Source organism: Lissotriton vulgaris, chromosome 7 (assembly GCF_964263255.1).
Source record: "Lissotriton vulgaris chromosome 7, aLisVul1.2, whole genome shotgun sequence".
Taxonomy (NCBI): Eukaryota; Metazoa; Chordata; class Amphibia; order Caudata; family Salamandridae; genus Lissotriton; species Lissotriton vulgaris.
Genome location: NC_141695.1, coordinates 833,174,652 through 833,199,895, shown reverse-complemented (window position 1 = coordinate 833,199,895; position 25,244 = coordinate 833,174,652). Strand labels below are relative to the sequence as shown.

At 45.1% G+C, this 25,244-nt stretch overlaps 1 protein-coding gene across 8 annotated transcripts in view; it reads right to left on the bottom strand.

Moving 5' to 3' along the window:
* Positions 1 to 25,244, bottom strand: part of ANAPC11 (anaphase promoting complex subunit 11) — a 73,508-nt gene that overhangs the window by 38,393 nt on the left and 9,871 nt on the right. For 2 of the 8 annotated variants that reach the window (XM_086931161.1, XM_086931168.1), the window contains 2 exons: positions 11,759 to 11,846; positions 11,602 to 11,656 (listed from right to left, as the gene is read on the bottom strand). The exons of 4 other annotated variants lie outside the window; for them this stretch is intronic. In XM_086931161.1, coding sequence (XP_086787287.1) covers positions 11,602 to 11,656; positions 11,759 to 11,846 — 143 coding nt within the window. Of the gene's footprint in view, positions 1 to 11,314; positions 11,370 to 11,458; positions 11,521 to 11,601; positions 11,657 to 11,758; positions 11,847 to 25,244 lie in introns of those variants that run through there. 2 more of the 8 variants (XM_086931164.1, XM_086931165.1) reach the window with 2 other exon arrangements.

Sequence of the window (25,244 nt, the reverse complement as noted above, 5' to 3'; positions counted from 1 at the left end):
GCTTTTCCATACAATGCAAGTGTTGAGAAAAAATGGTATGCATCATTTATACTGACAACAAATCTTCCATTTTGCGCTTCTTCAAATTACGAGTTTATAATATGGATTTTTCGTGGCACAGCAAGAGCTGAAGTATGGCATGGGATTGCTTTGCAGCGAGGTCTGTGCGGTTTCCAGTACTGCAGGTATGTGGGCTGCATATTGCAAGTGGGGATGTAAAATCGTGTGTGTAGTTCATTAGCTGCTGTGATTGCAATGCGGATGCTCCCTGCATTTGTCAAATAGGTTTCCTCAAGTGAAAAGCTCAGTTTGTGTGCCAGACATTTGGAAGAAATTGTGTGGAAGGTTTTGTAAGTGATGCAGGCTAGTTTGTACTAGCAATGATTTATTACTGGAAGCCAGTAGGGTGAGACCAATGGTGGACTAATGTGGTCATATTTCTCTTCCCTGGTATGGGCCTGGCCATGATGCTTGGTGTGTCTTAAGAATTCCACAAAGCAGGGAATTACAGTACTACAGTCTTGAACTCAAAAGAGCCTGTATCACTTCGCTGGAAATCACTGAGATGTTTAATTTCTCATAATTGAATTGGGGCTATGCTATTTTTACTAGTGTTTTTATGTGTTTGAAGCTTTGGGTTTTTGTCCAGTACTAAAAATACCCCAGAGATTCTGCACAGGGTGTACAATTTCCAGATTGTGGTCTAGAATGGTCAGATTGTTGTGCCATTGCAATACGGGCATCGAGTGGGAGAGGGGTGCAATCCATAGAAAATATTTCTTGAAAGGATTCAGCTTAAGGGTGGTGATATGTAATACAGTCTTTAATATTTGTTAGTGTTTAAGAAACATGGCAGTTGGCCGATCTCTCTAACAGTACAACAGAAGAGACAGGAAAACTGGGTATAATGAGTCATGCCAGGCTAAAAAATCCCCAACCAATGTACTTTTCAGAGACACCAGCAAGTAAAATTTTGATGAAATGTTTTGACACATTCCCAATTTCCATTTAGGCAACAAATGTGTCAAGTTGAAATCACTTTTTTGTCATGTTTATTCGAAACACTGGAAGATCAACTTCAGCATGAATCCTTGGCACAACATTTGGTAAGTAGAGCTACGTTTCTCCATGCAGTAGTATCTACGGTTGAGTAAATGTTTCAAGTTCTCATTACATTCTGTGAAATTTATTTAGAAAACTTTATTGGCACATAAAATATAACTGTTCTTGCTTTATTTGTTGATAGGTCATTTCTGTGCAACAGACCTAACTGATAGTGGGCACCACCTTCTAGATGTCACACAAATTATATACAATAAACATGAGCTCAATCCCTCGCAACATGACACTGAGGGGCAGAATACTACTTTTAGGCAGAGCGGTGGAGTGGCGGCGCAAACTGCCATGCCACAGCTACGCCGAAGGTTGCCTGCCTGCCCGGTTGCAACTTACAATGGTGCCATTGCAAAACGCACAGCAGTGCAACGCACTACAAGGTTCCTGCATGGTATGGACTAGACAGTCCTTGCTGTGCAGGATCCTATGTGCGTGCACACAGGGGGGCACATGTTATGCCCCCCGTGTACATCCAAATGCGGTGGAGGCACATAGGGTCCTGTAGGCCCCCTTTGTTTCCTCTCTGCCAGCGTTTACATGGCGGTGCAACCGCCATGAAAACGCTGGCAGAGAAGAAACTCGTAATATGCTTGGCTCTGCCAAGCATATTGCGGCCTCTAACTGCCGCTCCAGGCAACGGCGGTTTACTGGCTGAGCCGGCGGTCCCAGAGAGGTTCAACTGCACAGGTTGTAATCTGGCAGTCAGCTCGCTGTGCAGTGGTGGCTGGATCTGCCACCGCCGCGCCACCACGAGTTTAGCGGTCCTCGGACTGCCAAACTCGTTATAGGGCCCAAAACAGTCAAGCTTAAGTCAAAGGCAATGTGTAAAGTATTTAGTATACAGTAGCAAAAGTGATACAAAACACAACAAAATTCAACAACCAATTTTACAGTAATGATAATAATTTTGAGTGAAATACAACAAAATTATATTAAGGCTAACCGGAGATATACATTTAAGAGTGAAAGTAAGTGCTAAAGTGCCAATGATAGTCTGTTGAAACAGCAGACCAGGAACTATGAGCAATTTGAGATGGACAGCGATGGAGCCCTCGGGTACAAGTGGAAGTCTGGTAATCAAAAAGTTAAAAAAAAGTTTCTAAGTCCAAACACAGAAGGGTATTAAGAACAAGGGTAAACCCACAATCTTTGAAAACCTCGGGTAATACAGTTGTATACAGGAAACAATGGTTGACTACAGTATCAATCCTAAAAAAGATTCCAACTATATTTTATATTGAGAGCATCGCAGATTACTTAGAAGTGTATAGCAACCAAATTATGGACACAGTAAATATTTTATCTTTAAAAAAACGTAAGATTTCAAACATGTAAAGATCAGTCAATTTATTCTGTATAATTTATTTCCACAAAATTAAATATCACATATCATTTTTTAAGTATTTTTATCCGTTTATTTGAAGTCCTTACGAGATCCAGTGCTTACACACGTAAAGAAAATCTACACTGATAACTGACAAGTGAAAAAACGATGCATCAAAGATTAAAAATGTAGGACTCCTGGTTGCTTCCATTATTTTTGAAGTTCAGACAGAGAGTGTGGTCTATAAACGTCCCACAGTCAATGGTGTTTCAACCTCAGATTAATGCAGGTCATTATAAGGACAAGACAGTGAGCACCCGGTATCTAAAGATAGAAAACATAAATTATAGAGACTAATCGGAAGCCTGGTTAAGGAATAAAAAATATAGATAGACAAAATGGGGATCTTGCCTGGGTTGGTCATAAAAGCAGAGTGGCAGTGAATCCCTATGGGCATCTTATTTGGCCTGACAGAAAAAAGGAGATATTTATATAATTGGAAGAATCCCATTAATACATAGGGAAAAGCTGGATGACATCTAAAGGGGGTAGCGGGTCTTACCCCATGGAGAAATCAAGGACTCCTGTTCAAATGTTGCTTTCCGATATTTGGCTGTATTATTTAGTTCGGAGAAGGCCCTGTGAATAATAAATAATGTGCCCAAGTGCAAGTCTAGGCTTGAGGCAGCCCGAAATATAATGAATCACCTACCAGTGCAAGGTGCCCTAAGGAATTATAGACGTTTGTAGACCCCCCTCCCTGAACTTCAAAAATAATGGAAAGAACTAGGAACCCCGGCAGACCTGTCAAGCACGATGCGACACTGAAGCAAGGCTGGACACTTTAATATCAAAGAGGATCCTTCTAGTCTCCCCTGCATATTCTACAAGGTTCACATGGATAATATAATCTCTGCTCATTCAGGTCAGCTTATTGTGTGCTCCTTGGATCAGTTTACACCTCATCACAGGGGAGCCATCAGGTGACAGCGGAATACTTACAGAAAGGCCACCATATGCTTTAGGCAGGTAAAAGGTAACTTTTCTAAAGTACCTCTTCTATAATAGACAAAATCAACTTTATCATTAAATTGGATTTTGTGTAACTGTCAAAAAAAGGTGCTTGAAATATTTCTCTGCCTGTTTCCCAGACGAATATAACATTTATTAAACGTAATATTGTATCCCAGTGTGTTTCTATGGAACAGCAAACCTGTTACAGTGGAAGTAGTCTTTTGGGCCTTTTCACTGTAAGGACATGTTTAACATTAAACTGTTACATGCCCTACTCGTAAATAACTTACACCTTCCTTAATAGGCAGTAAGGGTGACTTATTAATATTTTTAAAGGATTTACACTTATTAAGAGGGTTATTTTGACAATTTGAAGTTTAAACATGCACAGCTTGGATACTGGTGGCAGTCATGTTTGCAGTGTTAGTGGAATGGGTGGCACAATGAATGTGCAGATTGGTTACATTTACCTTACAGACTCTGAGTACCCTGTGGGTACCATATACTAGGGACTTATAGAATAGCTAGGTTAAATATGCCATTGAGGGGTATGACGATTAGATCATGTTGTAAGGAGAAGCACAATCAAATTACACTGGTTAGCAGGGGTGAAGTGCACAGAATTCTGAAGCTAGAAAAAAACAGGGTTCAGCAAAAATGCAAAAAAAGAAATACATTGGTGTGACCCTGCAGAAAGAGCAAATTTCTAACGGCCAATTACAGATTGACCAGTCACAATGTTGTTTAGGATATTGTCACTGGGGGTAATATACCATTTCTCATCTCACAAGTTTCCCTCTAAAATATTATGCCCCCTATCATGTTAGCAGTAAGGTTCACTTATCGGTGACTGATAAAAAAATGTAAATCAGTTTTTCCTACCCGTCAAAAGAGTGATTTTGACAGGTCTTGGCAGCAGGGTTCAAGCTGCTGCTGTCATGCTACACACGGTATGCTACTGTAATAGATGACACAATAGGTGCAGTCCACAAGTGGCATTTAACTTTCAATGACACCGTTGTATTTCCGTGGGTTTTATGGGTTCCGTGCGGGCCACAGCACGGAGACTGCCCTACTTTCCATGGCTGAACACTTGCGCTCTGTGCTGGATGCTGGTCGGACTGCGGCACTCCTGCTATTAGATCTGAGTGCCGCGTTCGACACGGTCTCGCATGGGATCTTGCTCCAGCGCCTCGAGGAAGTGGGAGTCAAGGGGTCTGCTCTGTGCTGGTTTCGGTCTTTTCTTACGGATAGAATGACCTGGAATGGTTCAAATCGTCTTTTTCTAAAGTGAGAGAAATGGAGCGGGAGAGCTGTGAGCTTGCGAAACCAACAGTGAGGGAGCACTACATTTCTAAAACTACACCGGCCATTGAACCTTATTTAACAGTAGTGTCCATTCCATTACATCGCTGGTTATTAACCAAACTAAGACTTAACCAGATTCACTTTCTGTTAAATGACTCTAAGGTATGGGCCAAGCCAGAGGACTTAGCGGCCTGCAAATGTGACGGTTTTTCTCTCCAGGACACTGCTCATTTTATGTTCTTCTGTGGTATATATGATCTGCCCAGGAAAAAGTATATTGTCCCATTGCTTAAGAACAAGGGGTTCGTCCAAATTAAGCCTGCCCTATTTTACTTAAAAAAGTTAGACTCACCACTAAATATGTTTAGTGTCGCTAACTTTTTGGTAGCTGCTTTCCGCCTTAAAAAACGTTCTGGAAATTGATAATTTAAAAGTCTTGACAACACCCTATGGAATCATTGAAAAACTGCTGCTTTTTTAAAAATTTTGTACATATTTTAATTGCTCTATTTTAACTGCGATTGTAACCCGATGTAACTGCACCCCTTAATTATGTATTTTTGTCAATGTGCTTTTTATGATTCGTCATGAATCGAAATAAAGTTGTTTTGAACTTGAACTTACGGATAGATCGTTCCAGGTTGCTATTCCTCCCGGCAAGTCTAAATCTCACCCGTTGGCTCTGGGGGTCCCACAGGGGTCATCTTCGGGTCCCACTCTATTCAATCTCTACGTTAGACCGCTGGCTGCTGTCGTCAAGCATTGGGGCCTTACGATGGTCTCGTATGCCGACGACACGCAGCTGGCGGTCACGTTGAGTGGGGACTCTGATGTGGAGGCCCTCAGGTTCCGTGACGGTGTACGGGCGGTGGCTAATTGGATGAATTTTAACTGTCTCCAATTAAATACTAAGAAAACAGAGGTCATGGTGGTCGGAAAACAGATGGGGCTATGGAATGACAACTGGTGGCCTCCTGAACTAGGCATTACCTCTTCTCCAGTATCGGAGATAAAAAATCTCGGAGTCTGGTTTGATCCGGCACTCAGTTTTACCTGCCACACCAAGAGGGTGGCTGCCTCTTGCTATGGTATAATTAGAGGACTCAGGCCTATACTTAAATTCTTCGATGCCCCCACCAGACAACTGGTGGTTCAGGCATCAGTCCTGTCATGGCTGGACTATGCCAGCTCGCTTTTGGCGGGGATGAATCAGGCCGAACTCACTCGACTGCAGCGAGTACAAAATGCGGCAGCTAGAGCTGTGGTCTGTCTGCCCAGGCGATGTCCGGTCTCGAAAACGCTGCATTCGCTTCACTGGCTTCCTGTAAGCCAGAGGATTACATTCAAGGTGCTCTGCCTTGCATTTAAAATCCTCAAGGGCTTGTCCCCACAAATTCTGGCGAACCTTCTGACCCCCTATGTCCCAGCGCGCACTTTGAGATCTCTGGGCCAGAACTTGACGGTGGTCCCGCGTTTCAGGCTGAGTAGGATTGGTGGCCGATCGTTCCGAGTGTTGGCTGCGAAGTGGTGGAACTCTCTTCCGACTGAGATTCGGGCAATCATTGACCTACTTCAGTTTAGGCGAGCCATTAAAACTGTTCTGTTTGTCTAATCCTGATTGTCCCCTTTCTTTTAGTGATGTTGTGTTGTGTTGTGCTTACCTTCTCAGAGCGCCAGGACACCCCTTTGCTGGGGCAGCTGTGCGCTGTATAAATAAAAATAACATAACATAACATATCTGCAGTATCCTAGTGTTAGGATTTCATAGAAAGTTAAATGTGCCAAACAGGTTTTAAGTCATTTTCAACATATTTGGGGTCAGTGCACAAACACTGGGCACTGGATAGTAGTGTCCCAGGATTAGGGTTCAAAATTACAAAACAAATAAAAAACTGGGGGAGACCACCCTAAGGGGTCAACCTGCAACATGGCTCCCCTCCTAACTAAAGATGAGGGCAAATAGCCAACCCCCTGGCAGTTATCATAAATGGAAAAACCTGGAAAGACCATATGTAGTGGTGGGGTCAGTGCCAGGTCTTTGCTCCACTGGGAAGTCTGTATCCTGTAGGGAAATGGACCACCTCAACAATTTTCGGCCAATCCTCAAATTCTGCCTTTGACAGTACTGTCACTCTGTTTAACTCTGCCCCAGGCACTAACCTGTTCCCTAGAGAACCCCCTCTCTGCAGACCCTACCTTGGACAGATCCAAGTCTAGCCTACCCAAAGGCCTCCAAGCAAGTGAACAGGACCATCAAGGCCAATAATGTGAAGTTATGAATCATACCTCCTAGGTCAGGCTTCTGTCACCACATAAGGGCCAGCTGTGCCCAAAAGGTAAGCAACTAACAGAGGCCACTGGCAGCTGTCAGTGTCAGGGTCAGGATGCAGGCCGCTAGCTATTCACTGACAAAAAAGGGCTGGAGTATCACACCTAACTCAATCATAATACAAGCCAGAGAGCTAATGCAAATTAGCTTCCAGCAGCTTCGGGCAGGGTAAAGATACCTTTCTAAATGTTACAATTCCCATATATTTTACACAAAACTAACTTTACAATTAATTTGTATTTTTGCTAAATATAAGTCTTTGAATGAAGTCTGTAGCTGGTGCAGGTCAAATGTTATAGATTAAAGTGTATAATCAATACTTTAACGTTTCCTATGTGTAAGCTACAGCTTGACCAGTAACAATTTAATTTTGGGCCTAGTCACTGGGGAGCAAGCCATTTCTAATGCCACACATATGCCTCCCTTAGCCAGGTGAGCTATGGGGTGGCTTATTTAATATTTAAAATCAGGTTTGCTACCTGTCAAACGGTAACTTTAACAGGTCTACACAGAGTAGCCTGAAGCCATATTTTCACAGGAACTGGAGAGAATGGCACAACATGTGCAGCAGGCCACCAGTGCCATTCCATATCATGGGTGTATTTCTGCAGTATCCCTGTGCTAGGAGTTTAAGATTACCAGAGGCAAGTCTCAAAAACATGAAAAACTGGGAAGTGACCACCAAAAAAAGTGGCACCTTGAAACAACATGCAATTCCACCCCCCATAATTTTAAGGTACTTTGCATTTCAAATGTTTCAAATGGTTCAGTGGATTATTATGTTAAGGGGTAGAGCATGTGACTTTCATAGTTCAGTTGCTATGACAGTTACGAATGTGTATTCAACAATCTGATATCTTTCTTTTTTTTCCAATATTTTTATTCGGGTTCTCCCCCCCCCCCTTTTTGTTATACAGGGCACATAAATACATTCAGAAATGAAGAAATGAAATGCAAGAATATGGCAAAACATACAATACATAAATATACCAATGAAATAGACAGTACAAGGGAAAACAGGATAAGCACAGTTAGATAAAATAAATCCTACAATACACCCTACCTAAATCTCTCCTTCCACCTTTGTATAGGCTCCCATATCTCCAATCTTAGTTTCTTGCCTATTCTACCCCTCCTTGCATATATTGCTTTCTCGAAATTGTAAGTAGCTAATAGTTTAGCTAGCCATTGGTGGAATGTTGGTGGTAAACGGTCCAACCAAGCCGTAGCAATACACAGCCTCAGGACAGCCATAGCCACAAAAATAAGATATCCATACTGGTTCTGGCTACCATTATCATCTATTCCAAGCATTACCACTGCTGATGTTAGGGTAATCTCTATCCTTAATGACCTCTTCAGAAATACCTCAATTTCATCCCGAGTAGTTTTTAAATGGGTACAAGTAACAAACATATGGACTAAGTCCACCTCAGAGCTATCACACCTTGGGCATGTGATACCGGCTACCCCTCCCCATTGTGCTATCCTAGAGGGCGTATGATACAGAAAGTACAATGTCTTATAGTGTTGTGCCTGGAGTGGTGCTGAACACAGAAGTTTCTGTCCTAATTCCAATGACCTACGGAAAAATTCCTTTTCTGTATCCAACTTCTGCGCCCATTTATCTTCATACTTTTCCAGATCATCTGCTTGGTGCTCTATTAATTCAGAATAAAATCTTTTAATTGTACAGTCTGTGCCGTCCTGTAGGACCTCCAAGATAGGGTTCGTCCCAAATCCCGCCGGCCCTCCCCTTTTTGTCAACCTAAAACTCCTAATTTGCAAAAATTTGAAAAAATGGGTTGAATCTAAACCAAATATTGCCTGGATGCCATTAAACTGCATCCCCCCGTGCAATCCCATCATGTCACCCATTTTGCTTATCCCAGGATTCCCCCATTCTGAAAACACAGCATCTGAAAATATATCACCAGGGTGATTGGGATTGTTACTCAATCTGGTATATGCATTATATCTACCTAGGCTGAATTTTTTCGCGAATGCCGTCCAGATCTTATGTGCAGCCATCACTGTTTTAAATTTAGTCCTTTTAAAATACCTGTGATCGGTAAACTTCAGAAAAAGATTCTCAGCATGATCTCCTAACACCAATGCATAAATTGCTAAAGTTCCGATCTCATCAACAATCTGATTTCTGCAGCAATATCACAAGAGTGGTGGTAAAATTAAAAATATGATTGCGTTCTTGAATATGTGCTTTACTGTTAACGTCCAGGAGAGAGAAGTGATGGTAGATTATATGCAATAACAGTGACAAAAGCCAGTAGGTAGGTGCAGCGAGAAGAGAAACTGGCCACAGCATAAAAGTAAGATGGTAGGCTATACACAGGTAATTAGAGAAGAGGCATCAATATTAAGAAACAACAGTGACAGGGAAGGGGTAGTAAAAAGACTGGAACGACAGCGTGAGCAAGAAGGGTAATGAAAGGTGATAGAAGAGCAGTAACAGGAGTGAAAGGGTCGGTGACAAGTGAGAGGAGTCTCCAGAAGTGGTAGTGACAGGAGAGACAGTGCGAATATCAAAAGATTGAAGGGGAGTGACATGCAAGAACTTTACTATACCCAACACTAGGTTCTTTCAGAAAGGGAAGTAAAGCAGCACCGAAATTAAATTAGGGCTCTAGAGAGAGAGGGGGGATTATTGGAGACCTTCGAGGATTGACGATAAGGTTACTTTCTGCTTTTGTAATTGGAATAAACCAAGAAGACCAGCACTTTTTGGCTTGTCAGTATTTTATAAGAAGCACAAAATGTATTTCATCTTTAATGCATTATGTTCTAATTGTGCAGACAGCTTGCAGGAGATACTGATCAGCTTCTGATCTTGAGGGTGTGCACACCTTGACAGTTTGTTTCAAGCATACGTAAACCTGGCAATTAGTATTGTTTTGCCTCTTCTGCAATGTGTTTCCTTTTTTAACAAAGGCATAACTTTTTTGTGTTTCGTGGTTCTCATAATTTTTTTCATTGAATAGATTTAGCAAATTTTGAAAAAACTACACACTCAGGCCAAGGTTTTTTATAACTGTAAGAAGGGTGAAAGGAAGTGTCAATTTATTCCTAGAGTGCGGTTCAGCCAAAGCAGAGCTTAATTTGAGCCGGTGGTGGCTGGTGGGCCCGCTGGAATTCATTTTTGGGGACTGTCACGTATTTTTTTTTTCATAATTGACCTTTGATCTAGAGCAAGAGAGAGAAAAACACACAAAAGGAAATGGAGGAGAAAGAGAACCGGAAATAAAAACACGATGAAGAGAGAAAGCAGGAATGAACAGGAACCTGCAAAGTTGAGACAGAGGTGAAGGGAGTGTCCGGTATAGGATGAAGGAGGCATAAAGCAGAATCAAGACTACACAGCCTTAGTATTTGTCTCCCTCGTTATTCATACTGCTGGAGAAGTGTGGCTCAATGATTAGAGCGGCAGACCCTGATGCAGAGGTCTAGCCCGGGACCAGGGTTAAATTCCCCGCCTCAGCGGGTCTTGGGCTCAAAATTCGACAGACCTGATAATTCTCGCCTCGGTGCCTATTCTAATCATGGAGTCCCACTCTGCAACTCTGGGCAATAGCTTGCTTAATCTGCACAACAATAAACCGAAGATGCACGTGCTGCCAATGACTTTTCCTGTCTTATTTTTGGTTAAACATAGGAATTGAAACAAATGTTTATATTGACCACAGGGTGTCGTGTATTTATTTAATTTGAAATTGGATTTATTTATTCCTTTTTTTCTCAAAAACATCAGATTTTTTAAGTTCATTATTTAAGACCTTATGTACAACATGAACAACAAATGGCATATATTCAAAATAAACAATTTTTTTACAAAAAGAGAGATTAGAAAACTTTAGACAACACAAATCACACACCATCAGTCATGCAACTTTCACACCACACTATAAACATTATATATACAAACACATCAACAAGAAACAATGTAAATTATTTCAACAAAGTAATCACTTAGATTACAATAAAGCCAAAAACATTCGTATTTTATCAGGATTGTTCGAGAGTTTTTTTTTAAAACAGTTTTGATTTTTCAGTTTAGGCTTATACAAGTCTACGCGTTTCGAACTCAAAACAGTAATGAGTTCTCATCAGGACAGGGGTCTGTAAAAGAAAGGGGGAGAAACTTATTGGTATGCTATTCAATTAAACTGCTACACTGCCTTTTTCTACTGCCAGCTAAAGCCTCTCACCTCTCAGTGGATCGGAGACCAGAAGAAATGTGGGCGTGTCCGGGAAATCAACCATCTATTATAAGAAACATATCAAACCATTACTTCCTACACCATGTCTAGTTTAGGGACACACACAAGCAAACACCTCTCAATTATGCTTACATGCTTGAAAAGAATCTGAATCCACGTCTAGTTGCCGAGTCCGCCTGGCAGGTACTGTCAATCTGTTGGTATAATGCAGCCGATAAGTGTACACGGTAGAGATGGAACATGAGCAACAAGTGCGCTGGGCGGGGGTATCTCACCTTGGGAACGGAGAACCAATCTATGTGTTCGGGATGACGATCGTCGCCGGTGGTTCTAAAAAAGGGGACAGGAAAGTGCTGTCAAAGCCGGGACTGCGGTGTGTCCGTTATCGAGATCCCCAGTGTGTGCTTGGGTTTGCCGAATAGCGATTCTTACCTGGAATCAATCGCCTCAGCGCGGAGCAGGATTTCGTTGCCTCTGCCTGGCGTCCTCGCTGTACAGTGCTTCCGGGTCCGCGAGGATCCTGGGAGTCGTAGTAAGAGCGGAGAATTAGACGCTTTAAATATCTTAACTTTGAGTGCTCCAAACAGGGTGAATTAATTCGACTGAATCACCATTTTTTGGAAACATGTGCCCGGAGTATTATAGGGCAGCTCCCTGGATTTGTGGCGCCTATGTGTTTGAAAAAAATCGGAGGCTCGAACCCAATTGCTCAATTACCTATATGGTGAATTGTGGGAGTTGTAGAATACCCATATATGATGCGTCGTCAAGTGATGATGGACGAGTTTGTCATGCTCTATATAGTTATCTGAAGTCGGGGATTCGATTGAAATGGCGGTTTGCATGTTTGATGAGGCAACAGTATGTGGCTCACCGAACCAATGATATGTACAACGAGCAGGTCACAATCGTTGTGTGGTGTCAATCAGCTAACATGCATTAGCCGGAGGGGATCACCCGGTATCAACGTGTGCGTTCCCTTATATCAGATGTGCTGCAGGAATGATCAAGAGAAGGTCAACTGTCCTTTATTATGTTCACTGATATAAATTCAGAGTTCGAACATTTCTGACACAAAGGCCCCCACAACGCTAAGGATGCCTGGCCTCCACCTTGGGGGTGCCCAAGAGTGGACGCCTCACAGGGAAAGCCAGGTTGGGTTCCACAGCGGTATTCGTACAAGCGCCTTGAGACCCTTGCGGGTGAGTAGTGCGCTATACAAGTATCAATTTACATTTACACTGTAAGTCGATGTGCCATATACTGCTGGCCTTCGGCTTCTGACCAAAACTTTGGGTCCAGGCACTTACTCTTTTACAAATAAGAACTGATGAAGGTCATATCAAACCATTCCAGGAGTATGTGCACTAAATAAAAGATAACCTGATCTGCTTGTACCCATAATGGTGGACTGTTGAATGCTACACATGCCCAAGTCAGCAGTTACATCTAGAATTAACGGGTAGGAGAATAGGATGTTAAAAGATAGACATAAGTGACGCAGAGAGACGTAGCAGTTAGGACTTAAGAATCCTTGCGGATATTGCTTTTAAACTTAATAATTCTTTTAAAAATCTTTGCTTTGGAATGTCTACCAGCTCGATTATTTTTTTCTCCAGTTTTTGTGTGATTGGAATTAATTCATAAAGGAAATCCACCTTTTCTGCGTGATCACCCCAGAGCCTGAACCCCCACACCCAAACTACGGTTGAATTTCCAAACTCTTAATTGGTTTATTTAACTTGCCCATAAGTTCCTAGAAAATGGTACAAGGTTTACCCAGAGCCTTAAAATTAAATGCCACTAGTGGACTGCAGCACTTATTGTGCCATCCACTCCAGGTGCACTGCAAACATGGCTTCAGGCCTATCGCTGTAGTAGACTATAGCAGAGTAAAAACTGCAATTTGAACTGTCAAAATAAACCCTTTTGACAGGTGAAAACCTCCATTTGAAATATTAATAATTCACCCCTATGTAGGTCTTGTAGCCCAAAAGGGAAGGTGCATGGGATTTAAAATTGCAGGACATGTAGAAATGTAATGTTAATAGGTCTTTACAGTGGCTAGCACCCAAAGGTATTTTCACTGTAGGAAGGCTGACTGGGCATAGCAAAACACTGGAAGTGATATTAAAAAAAGAATACTGCTAACTCTGGAAAAGACTAGCTAGAAAAATAATTAAACAATTATTTTCAATATTTGTCTCTGGTTACAGTACCTGCCCCAAACTGGATTTTATTAGATGTGTGAGGACATTAGGATTACCATAGTATACTCACCACACACACAGCCCTCAAAGCCCACGTTTAGATTGGTAGAATACTTTTGCCATCTTGAAAATGCCCCGACACACTCCTGTTTCTATTTGTAGTAAGGTAAACAGGTACTACTGAACTTTTACCTCGTTAGTTAGGAAGGGGTCATGAGCCAGGCAAAAATATGGCAACTCCAGATACCCTCTTCAGAAAACTCTCTGGACCAGCGGAAGATCAGAAGATTGCACCTGCTGTTTATGACCGAGTAGTAGCCTTAGAGGAATGGACCTGCTCCTTGTACCCAGGACAAAAAAAGTTGACTCCCAGAGTCAGTTGGCCGACCTCCTGTGTGGCTACAAGGAGACAACAAGCTTTAAGAGGCATTTGCCTGGAAGTACCCAGCTGACCAGTGGCAAATGAATCTCAAAGAGTACTTATAAAGCACAGCTAATCACCCGTGGGGGTATCCAGGTGCTGAGAACCCGGCTGCTCCGGGAAGGTTCAGTTGAACAGCCAGGTCTAGAGTCCTGTCCTGAACTCCAACAGAAAGGATGAAGTCCGGAGCTGAATGGGGAGGTTGTTCTAAGACTTCGCAGTTAAGTCGGAGAAGGAGCATCCTGTACTGTTGCTTCGGCGGATGCAGGGGTGGGAGCGGTGGAGAAGGAGGTGGCGCAGGTGTCTGGAGGGTTGGTGGAAGTTCAGGAAGTGGTTGATGTATGCTGGTACTTGGTTGTGAAAGGCTCTGTAGGTGTGGATCAGCATCTTGAATTGACATCTCTTCTTAATGGAAAGCCAGTGGAGCTTCTTGAGGCGGGGGTGATGTGGGCAGTGTCTTTGCTTTGGGAGGTCTAGGATGAGGCTGGCCGCTGAATTCTGTATGGTCTGCAGTCTCTTCGGGAGATGGGAGGTAATTCCTACGTAGAGTGTGTAGCCGTAGCCAAGCCAGCTGGGAACTAGGGTTTGAGTGACATTTCATCTGGTATTGATGGGCAGCTGTTTGAAGATCTTACAGAGCAGAAGAAGCAAGGGTAGGAGACTGCAATGATTTGTCTTTTTATGGTGAGCCTGCTGTCAAGGATGATATCAAAGTTGCGGGGATTGTCCAGCGAATTGGGCGAGGGTCTTACTTCAGATGGCCACCAAGCGTCGTTCCACAGGGGGGTGTTGTTCCTGAAGATCAGTACTTCTGTTTTGTCTGTATTGAGTGTTTGGAAGTTGTCTTTCATCCAGTCGGCGAAGCTCGTCATGCACCTGCGGAAGGGTACCATCGTCCTGGAGTGGTCATTTGATAGCGAGAAGATGAGCTGTGTGTCATCAGCATAGGATATGATGTTTAGTCCATAGGTTCTGACAATGTTGGCCATGGGACTCATGTACGTGTTGAACAGTGTAGGGCTGAGGGAAAAGCATTGAGGAACGCCGCAGATTAAGTTCTTAGGTTTCGAGGTGAAAGGTGGTAGGCGGATTCTCTGGATTCTTTTGGGGAGGAAGGAGGCAATCTTTTAGCGGGCGTCTCCTTGGATTCCAATGTGGTGAAGCCTCTTGATAAGAGTGTGGTGGAATACATTGTTGAACGCTGCTAAGAGGTCGGGGAGGATCAGGGCCCCATTTCTCCCCAGTCAAGGAGGGTTCCGTTGTCACCTGTGGCAGCGTTCACGGCGGGTCCGGTCCTGTGATTGGTGTGGAATTTGGATTGGGAGTTGTCCAGAAGATCGTTGTTCTCCAGGTGTTCCATGAGTTGGCGGTTGATGGCCTTTTCGAGTACACAAGGGGAGCAGAGAGATGAGGCGGTAGTTAATGAGTTTGTTGGGGTTGGCGGACGGCTTCTTGAAAAGGGATTTGGCTTCTGTGTGTTTCCGTTTTTCGGGGAAGGTGGCCATGGCGGGGATGTGTAAAAGATGGCTGTGAGCTCGTTGCTGTTCATCTTGCTCTTGAGGTTGAAGATGTTGTAGGGATAGGGGTCTTGGGTACTCCTAGGTGAGTTCCTGGCTAATCATCTTGCGTCCGAGGTTGAAGATTTGGTGGAGACAGGGGTTCATGGGTGCTTATGAGTAGACAAGAGTTCATGATGATTGTAATGTTTTGAGTGGTCAGCTACTCCTAGGCGGTTGGGATTTGCATCTGTGGGAGCGAGGAGGCTGAGGATGTCGGCGGCAGTGGGTTTTGTAGATGATGACTATTGACATGGAAGACGTCCGCCCGGGTGTTAGAGTTCCTGGGATATGGTGATGATGTTTTTGGTGGCTGAGGGGTTGGAGAACTCTCGGGCGATGTTGAAGAGCTCTTTGCTGTGTTTAGAACTGGCTTTGATGTGGTCGGCCAGGGAACTCCTTTTTGTCGGTCTCCTTCAGGAGTTGGTGTTATTGGTTGAGGGCGGTCTTGAATGTGGCTCGGTCTGCTAGTTCCTTGCTGGTGAACCATTTCTGCTCCAGTAGCTTACAGTTGCATTTTGTGGTTCTCAGTTGCGTGGTGTGCCAACTGTCCTGTTTGGAGGATCTCTTGAGTTTGGTGGGCTTGACGGGGCGACTGTGTCTGCGCAATCTGTGATCCAGGCGTGAATGTTCTTGACAGCCTGTTCTAGGTTGGCTGCGGTGTCACGGTAGGAGGTGTTGATGGAGTCAATCTACTGGCTCTCTTACACTTTGTTCCAGCTGAGATGTGGGTTGCTGGGCGGTTTAGTGGTGGTGGGAGCCTGTGATGGTGAGGTTGACGATGGCATGGTCTGTCTAGGTGAACTCGTGACATGGCTGTACTTGACTGTCGCTAGCCGTGAAGATGGGGTAGAGTGGGTGTCCTGCGGTGTGTGTGGGGTTGGTGACTAGTTGGTTGAGGTCGATGTTGTTTGTGCTTTGGAGGAAGTTGGCAGTGTTGGTGACGTTGAGGTGAAAATGTAGGTCTCCAAGGAAGATGTAGTCTTTGGAGTCAATGGCGAGTGAGCAATGAATTTGGGGTTGGCTTTGCAAATACTGAGGCAAAGTCCTGGAGGTCTGTAGGTGAGGATGCCTGGACTGGACTCTGCTGCTGGCCTTTGCTTAATAACCTGTGGGCCTCTAAGAGCCTTACCTGAGGTCCTGTGAGACTTTAGAAGTTTACTCATGTGGGAGATTGGAATTCAAAAGACTAATTTAGAAGGTAAAATCTTTGACCAGGACGAACCTTGTTGGTGTATCTGGCATGCACTCCATTTTTTTTATTTAGTTAGGGATTCTTATTGTTTTGCATTTTGACATTATTACTGTTTTGGTACTGCATAAATATGGTACACATTACCTAAGTTACGCCTGCATGCTCTGCGCCTTAGCTACCAGGGGGTTGAGCTCAGGTAAATTTATTAACTTTGGCGATTCACCAAAACTGGGACTGGAATTATTCCTTGAGGTTTGTCGTTATCAACCCAAAACAATAATCCAATTTCTTACACTTTATTTTCAGAGGGTAGTGAATGCCTTAGCCTTACCGTGGCATCCCTGTCTGTTAGTGTGCTGTTTTATCTGCATAAAATGTAGTGAGTGGGCATAACAAGGTTTGGCAGTTGAGCCCTGGTAATTCAGAGGATGGCTAAGGTGCCCATTGGTTTTGCTACAAAAGCTCACTTGCCAGCTGTCTTGATGTCTTAACTTGCTGATCCTAAACTGGGGCTAAGGAAATTCAGCATGGGGCTAAGGAAATTCAGCATGCAACTGTATGAATGAAAAAGAAGGTATGAAAGCAAGGATGCTAGGTTCACCAAATTATAGGTGTGGCCCAGCCCCAATCATATGATTAGGTCCATCAACAACAGATGGCTTGCTTAGCTTGTTTTAGTCACATTAAAAAGGGTTGCTTTTCAAGGAGTGAAATAAATGGTTTGTGTTTATTCTGCTAGATTGTGGACAATGTGGCTCACAACAGCAGCCATATGTGTATTTCTTTTGGCACCCACCAGCAATCTTTACCTATGTGAATCACTAACATCTAGTGCTTCAGATAGCAGTCACCTGGCTATGGAGCTCTCATGTATTGTTTAACTGTCCTATTCCTCCACTGTCCAGACGAAAGCCAAGTCCACTGGCAGCCAGATCCTGTCAGGATAAACGATTTGAAGTCCCGATCTGACAATTATCATAGCTGCCACATTTCCAGTTTGGTTATGTGTGATGTTATAATTGCAGATGTGTGATATTAATGTGATTTATGTATGACTGAGTGCCTGTAGAACATAGCAATCAAGTATATACAATTAGATAAGTTTTAGAAATTGCTGCTTTTCACTCTTTTCACTCTTAAAGCAGCAACAGCATGTCTGAAGTGCTTACCCAGCACAAAAACCTACTTCCAAAAGAAGTCTCACTTGGAATATCAACAATGAAGAGTTTCGCTATAACAAAGAAATAAGGACATATATTGTGGACTATACCAATGGTAGATGGCACCAATAGCATCTCGGTCAACCTCATGACTTAAAAATGTAGGTGAAGTTAGCCACTGAAGAGGGGGCTCTATTAATGTGAATGGAGAATGAGAACTTTTTAGAGTATGATATAGGTTTGAAAAGCGTGTGACCTCATTATGATGAGTGAATATAACTAAAAAAAGAGGGCAACTCGTCAAACGTGAGTGACTTGACAGATGTGCAATAAGCCCACCTCACATGGGGTAGACAAAGTGAACATGGTTTGCTATATTTTGTTTACTTCATTCTAACATTATAAACCCCAGTGCCTCATGTGCAAGATAATTCTCATGAGTATATGAGTGTCTAGCATTCAGACAATGAGTTGAAAAAACAATGCATGAAGTATTGTTAAATGCATAACAAACATCGTTTTTGGAAGGCGAGCAGATTGCGAGGGACTCTCCTCTGCTTGACCTTTTACCCCGCTGTTTCAGCATTTTTTTTAAAAACAATCTGTTTTAATATTGTGCTGTGTATCCTTGTTATTAATTGTACCTCGTTTTTAACTCACGGTGCACTGTTAGCCTGTTTCCCTGTGCCCTGTTCCACCACGGCTTCTTGGTGCCGATTGTTGTGGAGGGCAGGGTCGGGCACCATCTTCTGTGAGTACCGGACCCCTGCGGGACCGGAGTTAGCTGTCTAGCTGGGGGAGGGGCTTGAGTAATAAATAGATTTCGAGTACGGGGGCCCGGGCGATTGCTCAGGGTGGTGGCAGCGCCTTGAAACATCGTTTTTGGAAGGCGAGCAGATTGCGAGGGACTCTCCTCTGCTTGAACATTTACCCCGCTGTTTCAGCATTTTTTAAAAAACAATCTGTTTTAATATTGTGCTGTGTAGCCTTGTTATTAATTGTACCTCGTTTTTAACTCACTGTGCACTGTGCCCTGTTCCACCCCGGCTTCTTGGTGCCGATTGTTGTGGAGGGCAGGGTCGGGCGCCATCTTCTGTGAGTCCCGGACCCCTGCGGGACCGGAGTTAGCGGTCTAGCTGGGGGAGGGGCTTGAGTAATAAATAGAGATGCTCTCTCGGTCGCGCAGCGGTCGCGCCAATGGAGGGCCCGTCTGTGCCCGTCCGTGCTCCGGATGTCCCTAGTGTCAGACCCCCTGCCTGTCGACACCATATGCAACAGCCCACCAGATTATGGTACTCACGTGCGGATCTCATCGCACTTAATGTTCCTAGATGTGAAGATATCCCCGGGAGGGTGGCTGATTGCCTACTCGGGTGTGCTCGGCGTGTAACTTTCACTTTCACCCTACGCTTTGCTGTTTGGAACAAGTAAGCGCTGACCCTATGCTGATTAGAGCGGGGTTAATAAACGCCAGGTCCCTTGTGAAGCATGCCACTGACGTCTTCGAAATCCTGGCGGAGGATCAACTCGATCTTTTTTTTATCACGGAGACCTGGTTAAATAAAACTTGTGCCCCGGTGGTGGAGCTAGCTATCCCGCGTGGCTTCAAGATCACGAGGGCAGACCGCCCGCTTGGTAGAGTGGGTGGAGTCGCTATGATTTATAGGGACAAATGGGTCTTCTCTTGCGAACCCCAGGGAGAGCTGGAGGATGCGGAGTTGCTCAAATTTTCTCTGGTGCTCAATCCACATTTTACTCTGGGAGGCACTTTGGTATATCAACCTCCGGTTAATGTTGGACATTTTATTGAAGCATTGGAGGAGGTTTTAGTAGCACGTGCTCTGAGATTTTCAAAGTTTCTGCTCCTAGGGGATTTCAACATTCATGTGGATGTGTTGAACTCTTGTGCATCTAGTCACTTAGGTGAAGCCTTATCCATGGCCCATCTCAAACAATGGGTCGAAGCTCCAACGCATGTGGGTGGCCACCTCTTAGACCTGGTCTGCTCTAATTTTGATATTGTGATGACCTGCCCCGAGAGTGTCACATGGTCGGACCATGAGCTGATCAGGTTCTCTTGGCCTTTGGAAAAAGCAGCGGGGGTGGAGGTACTCCCCCACTCGTGCATTCCCAGAAGATCAATCTAGTGTCCCTGACTGAATCCTTATCCCGAGACCGTCCTATACTGACCTCGGAGATTGAGGAGGCGTTCAGTGTTTTTAACACCTGGGTGGAACAGGGGTCAGCTGCCTCTATAAACCAGGGTTGCATCCGTAGGATGCAGTCCTCCCCCTCTAAACCTTGGTTTTCCCACACCCCACGGGAAATGAAACTTGGATGTAAGAAACTCGAACGGGTGTGGAGACAAGCTTACCTTCCTGCGGCAAAAAGTGATCTGCGAGCCGCACAAAAGGATTATTATGCGGCGATTAGAGCAGCCAAGAGCAGCTACTATGCTGGGAGAATTGAAAAGGCTAACCATAATAGCAAGGACATTTTTCCCATTGTTCAGAGCTTCCTTTCGCCATGTGCTGCCCGACCGGTGCTGCCCTCATCTGCTCACTGGTGTGAAGAGCTCTCCTCTTTTTTTGTAGATAAAATTGCTAAAATCCAAGAGGACTTGTTTGCTGCCCGTGACAGTTTCAAGTCCTCACCAGCACTACCTTATCTCTCCATGCCCAAGCCAGTTGAGCAGTTTGCTACTTTCTCCCCTTCTACTGAGCCAGTCATCCGGAGAGTATTTGAGGCTTTGAAATCAGGGTCCCCCACGGATACCTGCCCTGCCAGGGTACTTGGCGGGGTGGCTGATACAGTATGTAGCGAGGTTACCCAGATTGTTAACCTCTCTTTCTCTTCAGCTACTGTCCCGCTATGCTGGAAGCAAGCCAAACTTCTCCCGCTTTTAAAAAAGGCTGGGCTGGCTCCTGCTGTTCCATCCAGCTACCGGCCTAATTCACTGCTGCCGGCTTTGGCTAAAGTCTGTGAGAAAATTGCCTTCCGCCAGTTGGATCAGTTTATTGAGTCTTCCCAGGCTCTGCACCCGGTACAATCAGAGTTCCGAGCCGCCTATAGCACCGAAACAGCTTTGGTTGAGGTGTCTGAGGCAATTCGGGAGTGCCTAGATGGAGGTGGCAGAGCGGTTCTGATTTTACTAGACCTCTCTGCCGCCTTTGATACGGTTCCCCACGACCTGCTCCTCACCAGATTGGCGGCCATTGGCATTTCTGGATTAGCACTTGACTGGCTATCGTCATTTCTGGATAATAGGACGCAACAGGTCCCCCTCACGCTTCTCTGCCTAGGAAACTCACTACTGGTGTCCCACAGGGGTCCACTCTTAGCCCCTTGCTTTTTAATGTCTACCTGACTCCTTTGATTTACCTGGCTGAACAGTTGGGGGCTAAAATATTGGCCTACGCGATGACACCCAACTTCTGTTTACCTGGTCCAAGGGTAACTTGGATACATCGGCGGTTCGGCTCTGCCTCTCCTCTGTCTTTCGCTGGTTAGCACTTGCCCAGCTTAAGTGCAATGAAGACAAGTCCGAGGTTTTTTATTAGGTCTCGTGGCGTTGAACAGCGCGTAAGCGCTGTCTCGCCAGAGATCTATTGTCGCTGGGTCTGCTTCCCAGGAGACAGCACCTGGCCGCGCGCATCTCGCAAAAGGCGATCGGCGCAGGCCACGCGCGTGCGAACGCGCTCGCTGTGGCCAGCTGCTGTCTCCTGGGAAGCTCCAACACCACACACGCATGTGCACACACAGAGACACACACACACGAGCGCACACACACGCACGCATACAGAGACACCACCGCCGTCGCACACATACACAAACACAAGCGTGCACACATACACACAAGAGCGCCCCCGCTCCCGCTCCCGAATACAGTCCCACTTACTGCCAATCCGGTGTTCTGTAGCCTCCGCGTGGCTCTCCCTCGGGCATGGGAGCCCCGCGTCACCACTGCTCCTCGGGCCAGGCATTCCGTGGGCGCTGCTTCGCGCACAAGACGGAAGTCCTGCCCCCACGCTAGGTTTCGTTTTCATGACTGCACGCGCACGTCTTGTTTTAAATCTCCCACGTCCCTGTCCTAGTCAATTTTGGCATGTCTGCTAGCATCTCATACATTTTACAACGCTATTCACTCCCTCCAAGAGACCGCATTTGCAACAGAAACAAACATTCTATTTGCCCTTTAAGCGATATTGGAAAAGGCGAGATTTTACGCGGAAGAAGGTGAGATAGGAACATGTTTGCCTACGAAAGTTTCTTTAGCTACTTCCTGGAGATACTATTGCCATGTATGTGTACGTGCGTGCTGCGGCTGCCCCTTGTCTTCTTAGGAACTAACCCAGTATTCCTGAATGCTACGGTCAGCGAATTTCTGATTTGTCATATTGCGCACATCTATATGCCCCCTCAGTTATCGTCACTTTTTTTCACCATTTTATGTCGCCCTTATTTTGATGTTCATTGCAAGGTGCCGGGTGCATCGTTTCAACCCAACTATGCGGAATATGACTCAAAAACCAATTCACCTGTTCACAGATTTCACCCCGGCGGTACACTTTGTCTTTTATCCTTCTACAGTCGATAAAACAAATTCCGGTAGGTAACACTCATCTGTTTAAAAATGCGAGATGACGCTGGGGTAGAACTTGGTTTTTATAAAATCCACATTGAAAAATCGTAATTAGCTGCATTATGCCTGAGCATACGTATTTTCAGTGTTACCCCCAATTGACTCTGTAGCACTGTTTCGGTTTTTGCCCTTGGAACTTAAGTGAACCCGGAGACCCGAGTAAGAATCGTGCCTCCTCTATGTGAACAAATTGTATGACTTTGTGCAGGTCACTATCTCTGGTGGCTTCACAGTTCCTTTACCTGCCAAAATGCTGGCGCACCTATCAGCGTCTCGGTAACGTGCAGCACTGCACATTTTCTGCTCGGCAGAGAAGGTGCGCACAACACCTTGAAACACTGAAGTTTCTGCTCCGCCGTTCCAAAGTCACCTATCGCAAGCGAGAACGCTCCTGCCGCATAATCCACTGACGGGTGCCGCTTGGACACGAATCTTGCGTCCACCTCCATGCTGGTTCTCCTCTTAAAAGGGCGTTAAGTTCAGAACGAGGATGGACTAGAAGTGCACAGACTCATACCAATCGTACAGTGAAGCAATCGTTGTGGAAGCGACTATAACCCTGAATTGTGTACCGAAGTATCCCCGACTGTGAAATACATTTATGTTTTATTGGAATAATTGACAAGCGATACTCCTTAGTTTTACCACGATTTGAATGAGTTTGTCTAGCATGTTAGACTGCCGGTGTCGCCCCATGTGATGGTGCCCCCCCCCCCCCCGCCCCCACCCGCCTAGCTCCTGATGGATGGAATACTTGCATTAATCTCAGTCACTGGTAATTATTCTGGCCGCATCACAATCGTTAGTTCCTTTGCCTAAATGCCACCGCAGTGCTGACCCTGCCATGTGCACACCATTCTTCACCCTACTCACTACAGAAGCAGGTAAATACGCAACGGCAGAGCACAGAAATCAGCGAGATCAGCCCTCTCCTGTGAAGACAAGCAGCGGAATCATATGAAGCCTAGACAAAAAAGTAGCTCAACCATGAAGTCAAACGAACTGGGTCGCCAAAATCTTAGGATGCCCAAGGCAGAGCATTTGAGATCTCCTTCACATAGGTATGGGTACCCGATCATTCTCAAAGAGGAACCGAAGACAATGTACTGTTACGTCAGTATTGGTATCCAGCCACTTATCGCTATTGCCAGCAGTCATTGTTTTGAGGTAGACGGATGCATATGAAGATGCTGTCATAGTAGGATGGGTGGTCCGATCACCCGACCGCCCAGCAGACTGTGCAAGCTGCGTGAATAATAACAGCTGTGAGCAACCGCATACTCTTGCACACACACTCTCACTGCTCACAAATTCAAAGTTTGCTAAAAAATGTATGTAACGCATTGTCATACACAATGCCAATAACTCAAACTTTAATGCTGCGAGACCTATTGCATTGCAAATGCTTGTTATGGTTCCTTTCCCGACAACTTTAGAGACCTCCTATGGCCGCCTGACCTGCCTTGTCCCAATTCTATGGGTGGCCCGGCTAAGAACTTAGGGGTGGTTCGGGAGTGATCTGAAGTTTGAGGACCATATCAGAAAACGTACTGGTGTGTTTTGGCACCCTCAAAGCCCTACGTAGGTTCTTTCCACTTCTTCCGAGAGAGGCCAAAGAGACGGTGTCACGTGCTCTAATTCTTTCCAGGCTTGATTATGCGAATGCCTTGTTTAGCGGTTTACCTGCTTATCTGATCCAACGGCTTCAGGTAATTCAAAATGCGGCTGCGCGCCTCCTGTTCAACTGCCCAGGTGGTCCAGCGTTCGCCTTAATATACACAGCCTTCATTGGCTTCCAGTGGCTCACCGGATTGTGTTTAAAACAATGGTTCTCTCCTTCCGAGCTATCCATCAGCTCGGACCTGTGTACCTGAGGAAACGATTTGCTCTCTACGTTCCGAATCGTTCCCTTCGATCGGCCAATCAATGCAAAATTATTATGCCTAGATTTAAGTACGCCAGATTAGGAGGCCAGTCCATTTCTGTCGGGGCCGCTAGGGCCTGAATGCTCTCCCTCTGTGTCTCAGAGCGGCCCAGTCCATTGCGCCTTTAAGAAAGGTCTGAAAACCCATCTGTTTAACAAAATTTTGTAACTATCTTCTCCATCTTGACAATCTTGCCCTGCTCGCCATTTCTCTTGCCGCGCCAGGATACTTGTTAGTAATAGAGCGCGTTATAAAAGTCTTTATAACATAACATAACATTATAACATACGTATATAGCCCGCCCGAGGCGCAAGTTCTGACAGGTGATTTGGGGAAGGGTGGAGTCTCTCGGATCTACCGCTCACTCACCAACAATACCCCTAACTCGTTTTCCCTACTTCGAGAGAAATGGGAGGGCTGGCTTGGGGCTCTGGAGGGACGCCCTGGTGGCCCCTAGGACGATTGCAGTATCGGCGAGGCTCCGCCTGGTCCAAGTCTATTTTCTGCACACCGCCTATCTTACACCCCTGCGTTTCCACCGCGCTGGGCTTCGGCCTGACGCCCACTGCCCCCACTGTTCCCACCCTGATTTCTACCATATGGTGTGGTTGTGTACTGCGATACAGGAGAATTGGGAATCTTTAACACAAGATCTGACAGGGGTCCTGGGCTAGGAGGTGCCTCTTGATCCCATACGTGTTCTGCTGGGCATCACCAACGGATTGGACGGCTCCATGGCTGAGAAGCTCTTCCTCAATAAAGCGTTGTGAGATGCCAAGAGGGACATTGCTGCTCACTGGCTGGACACT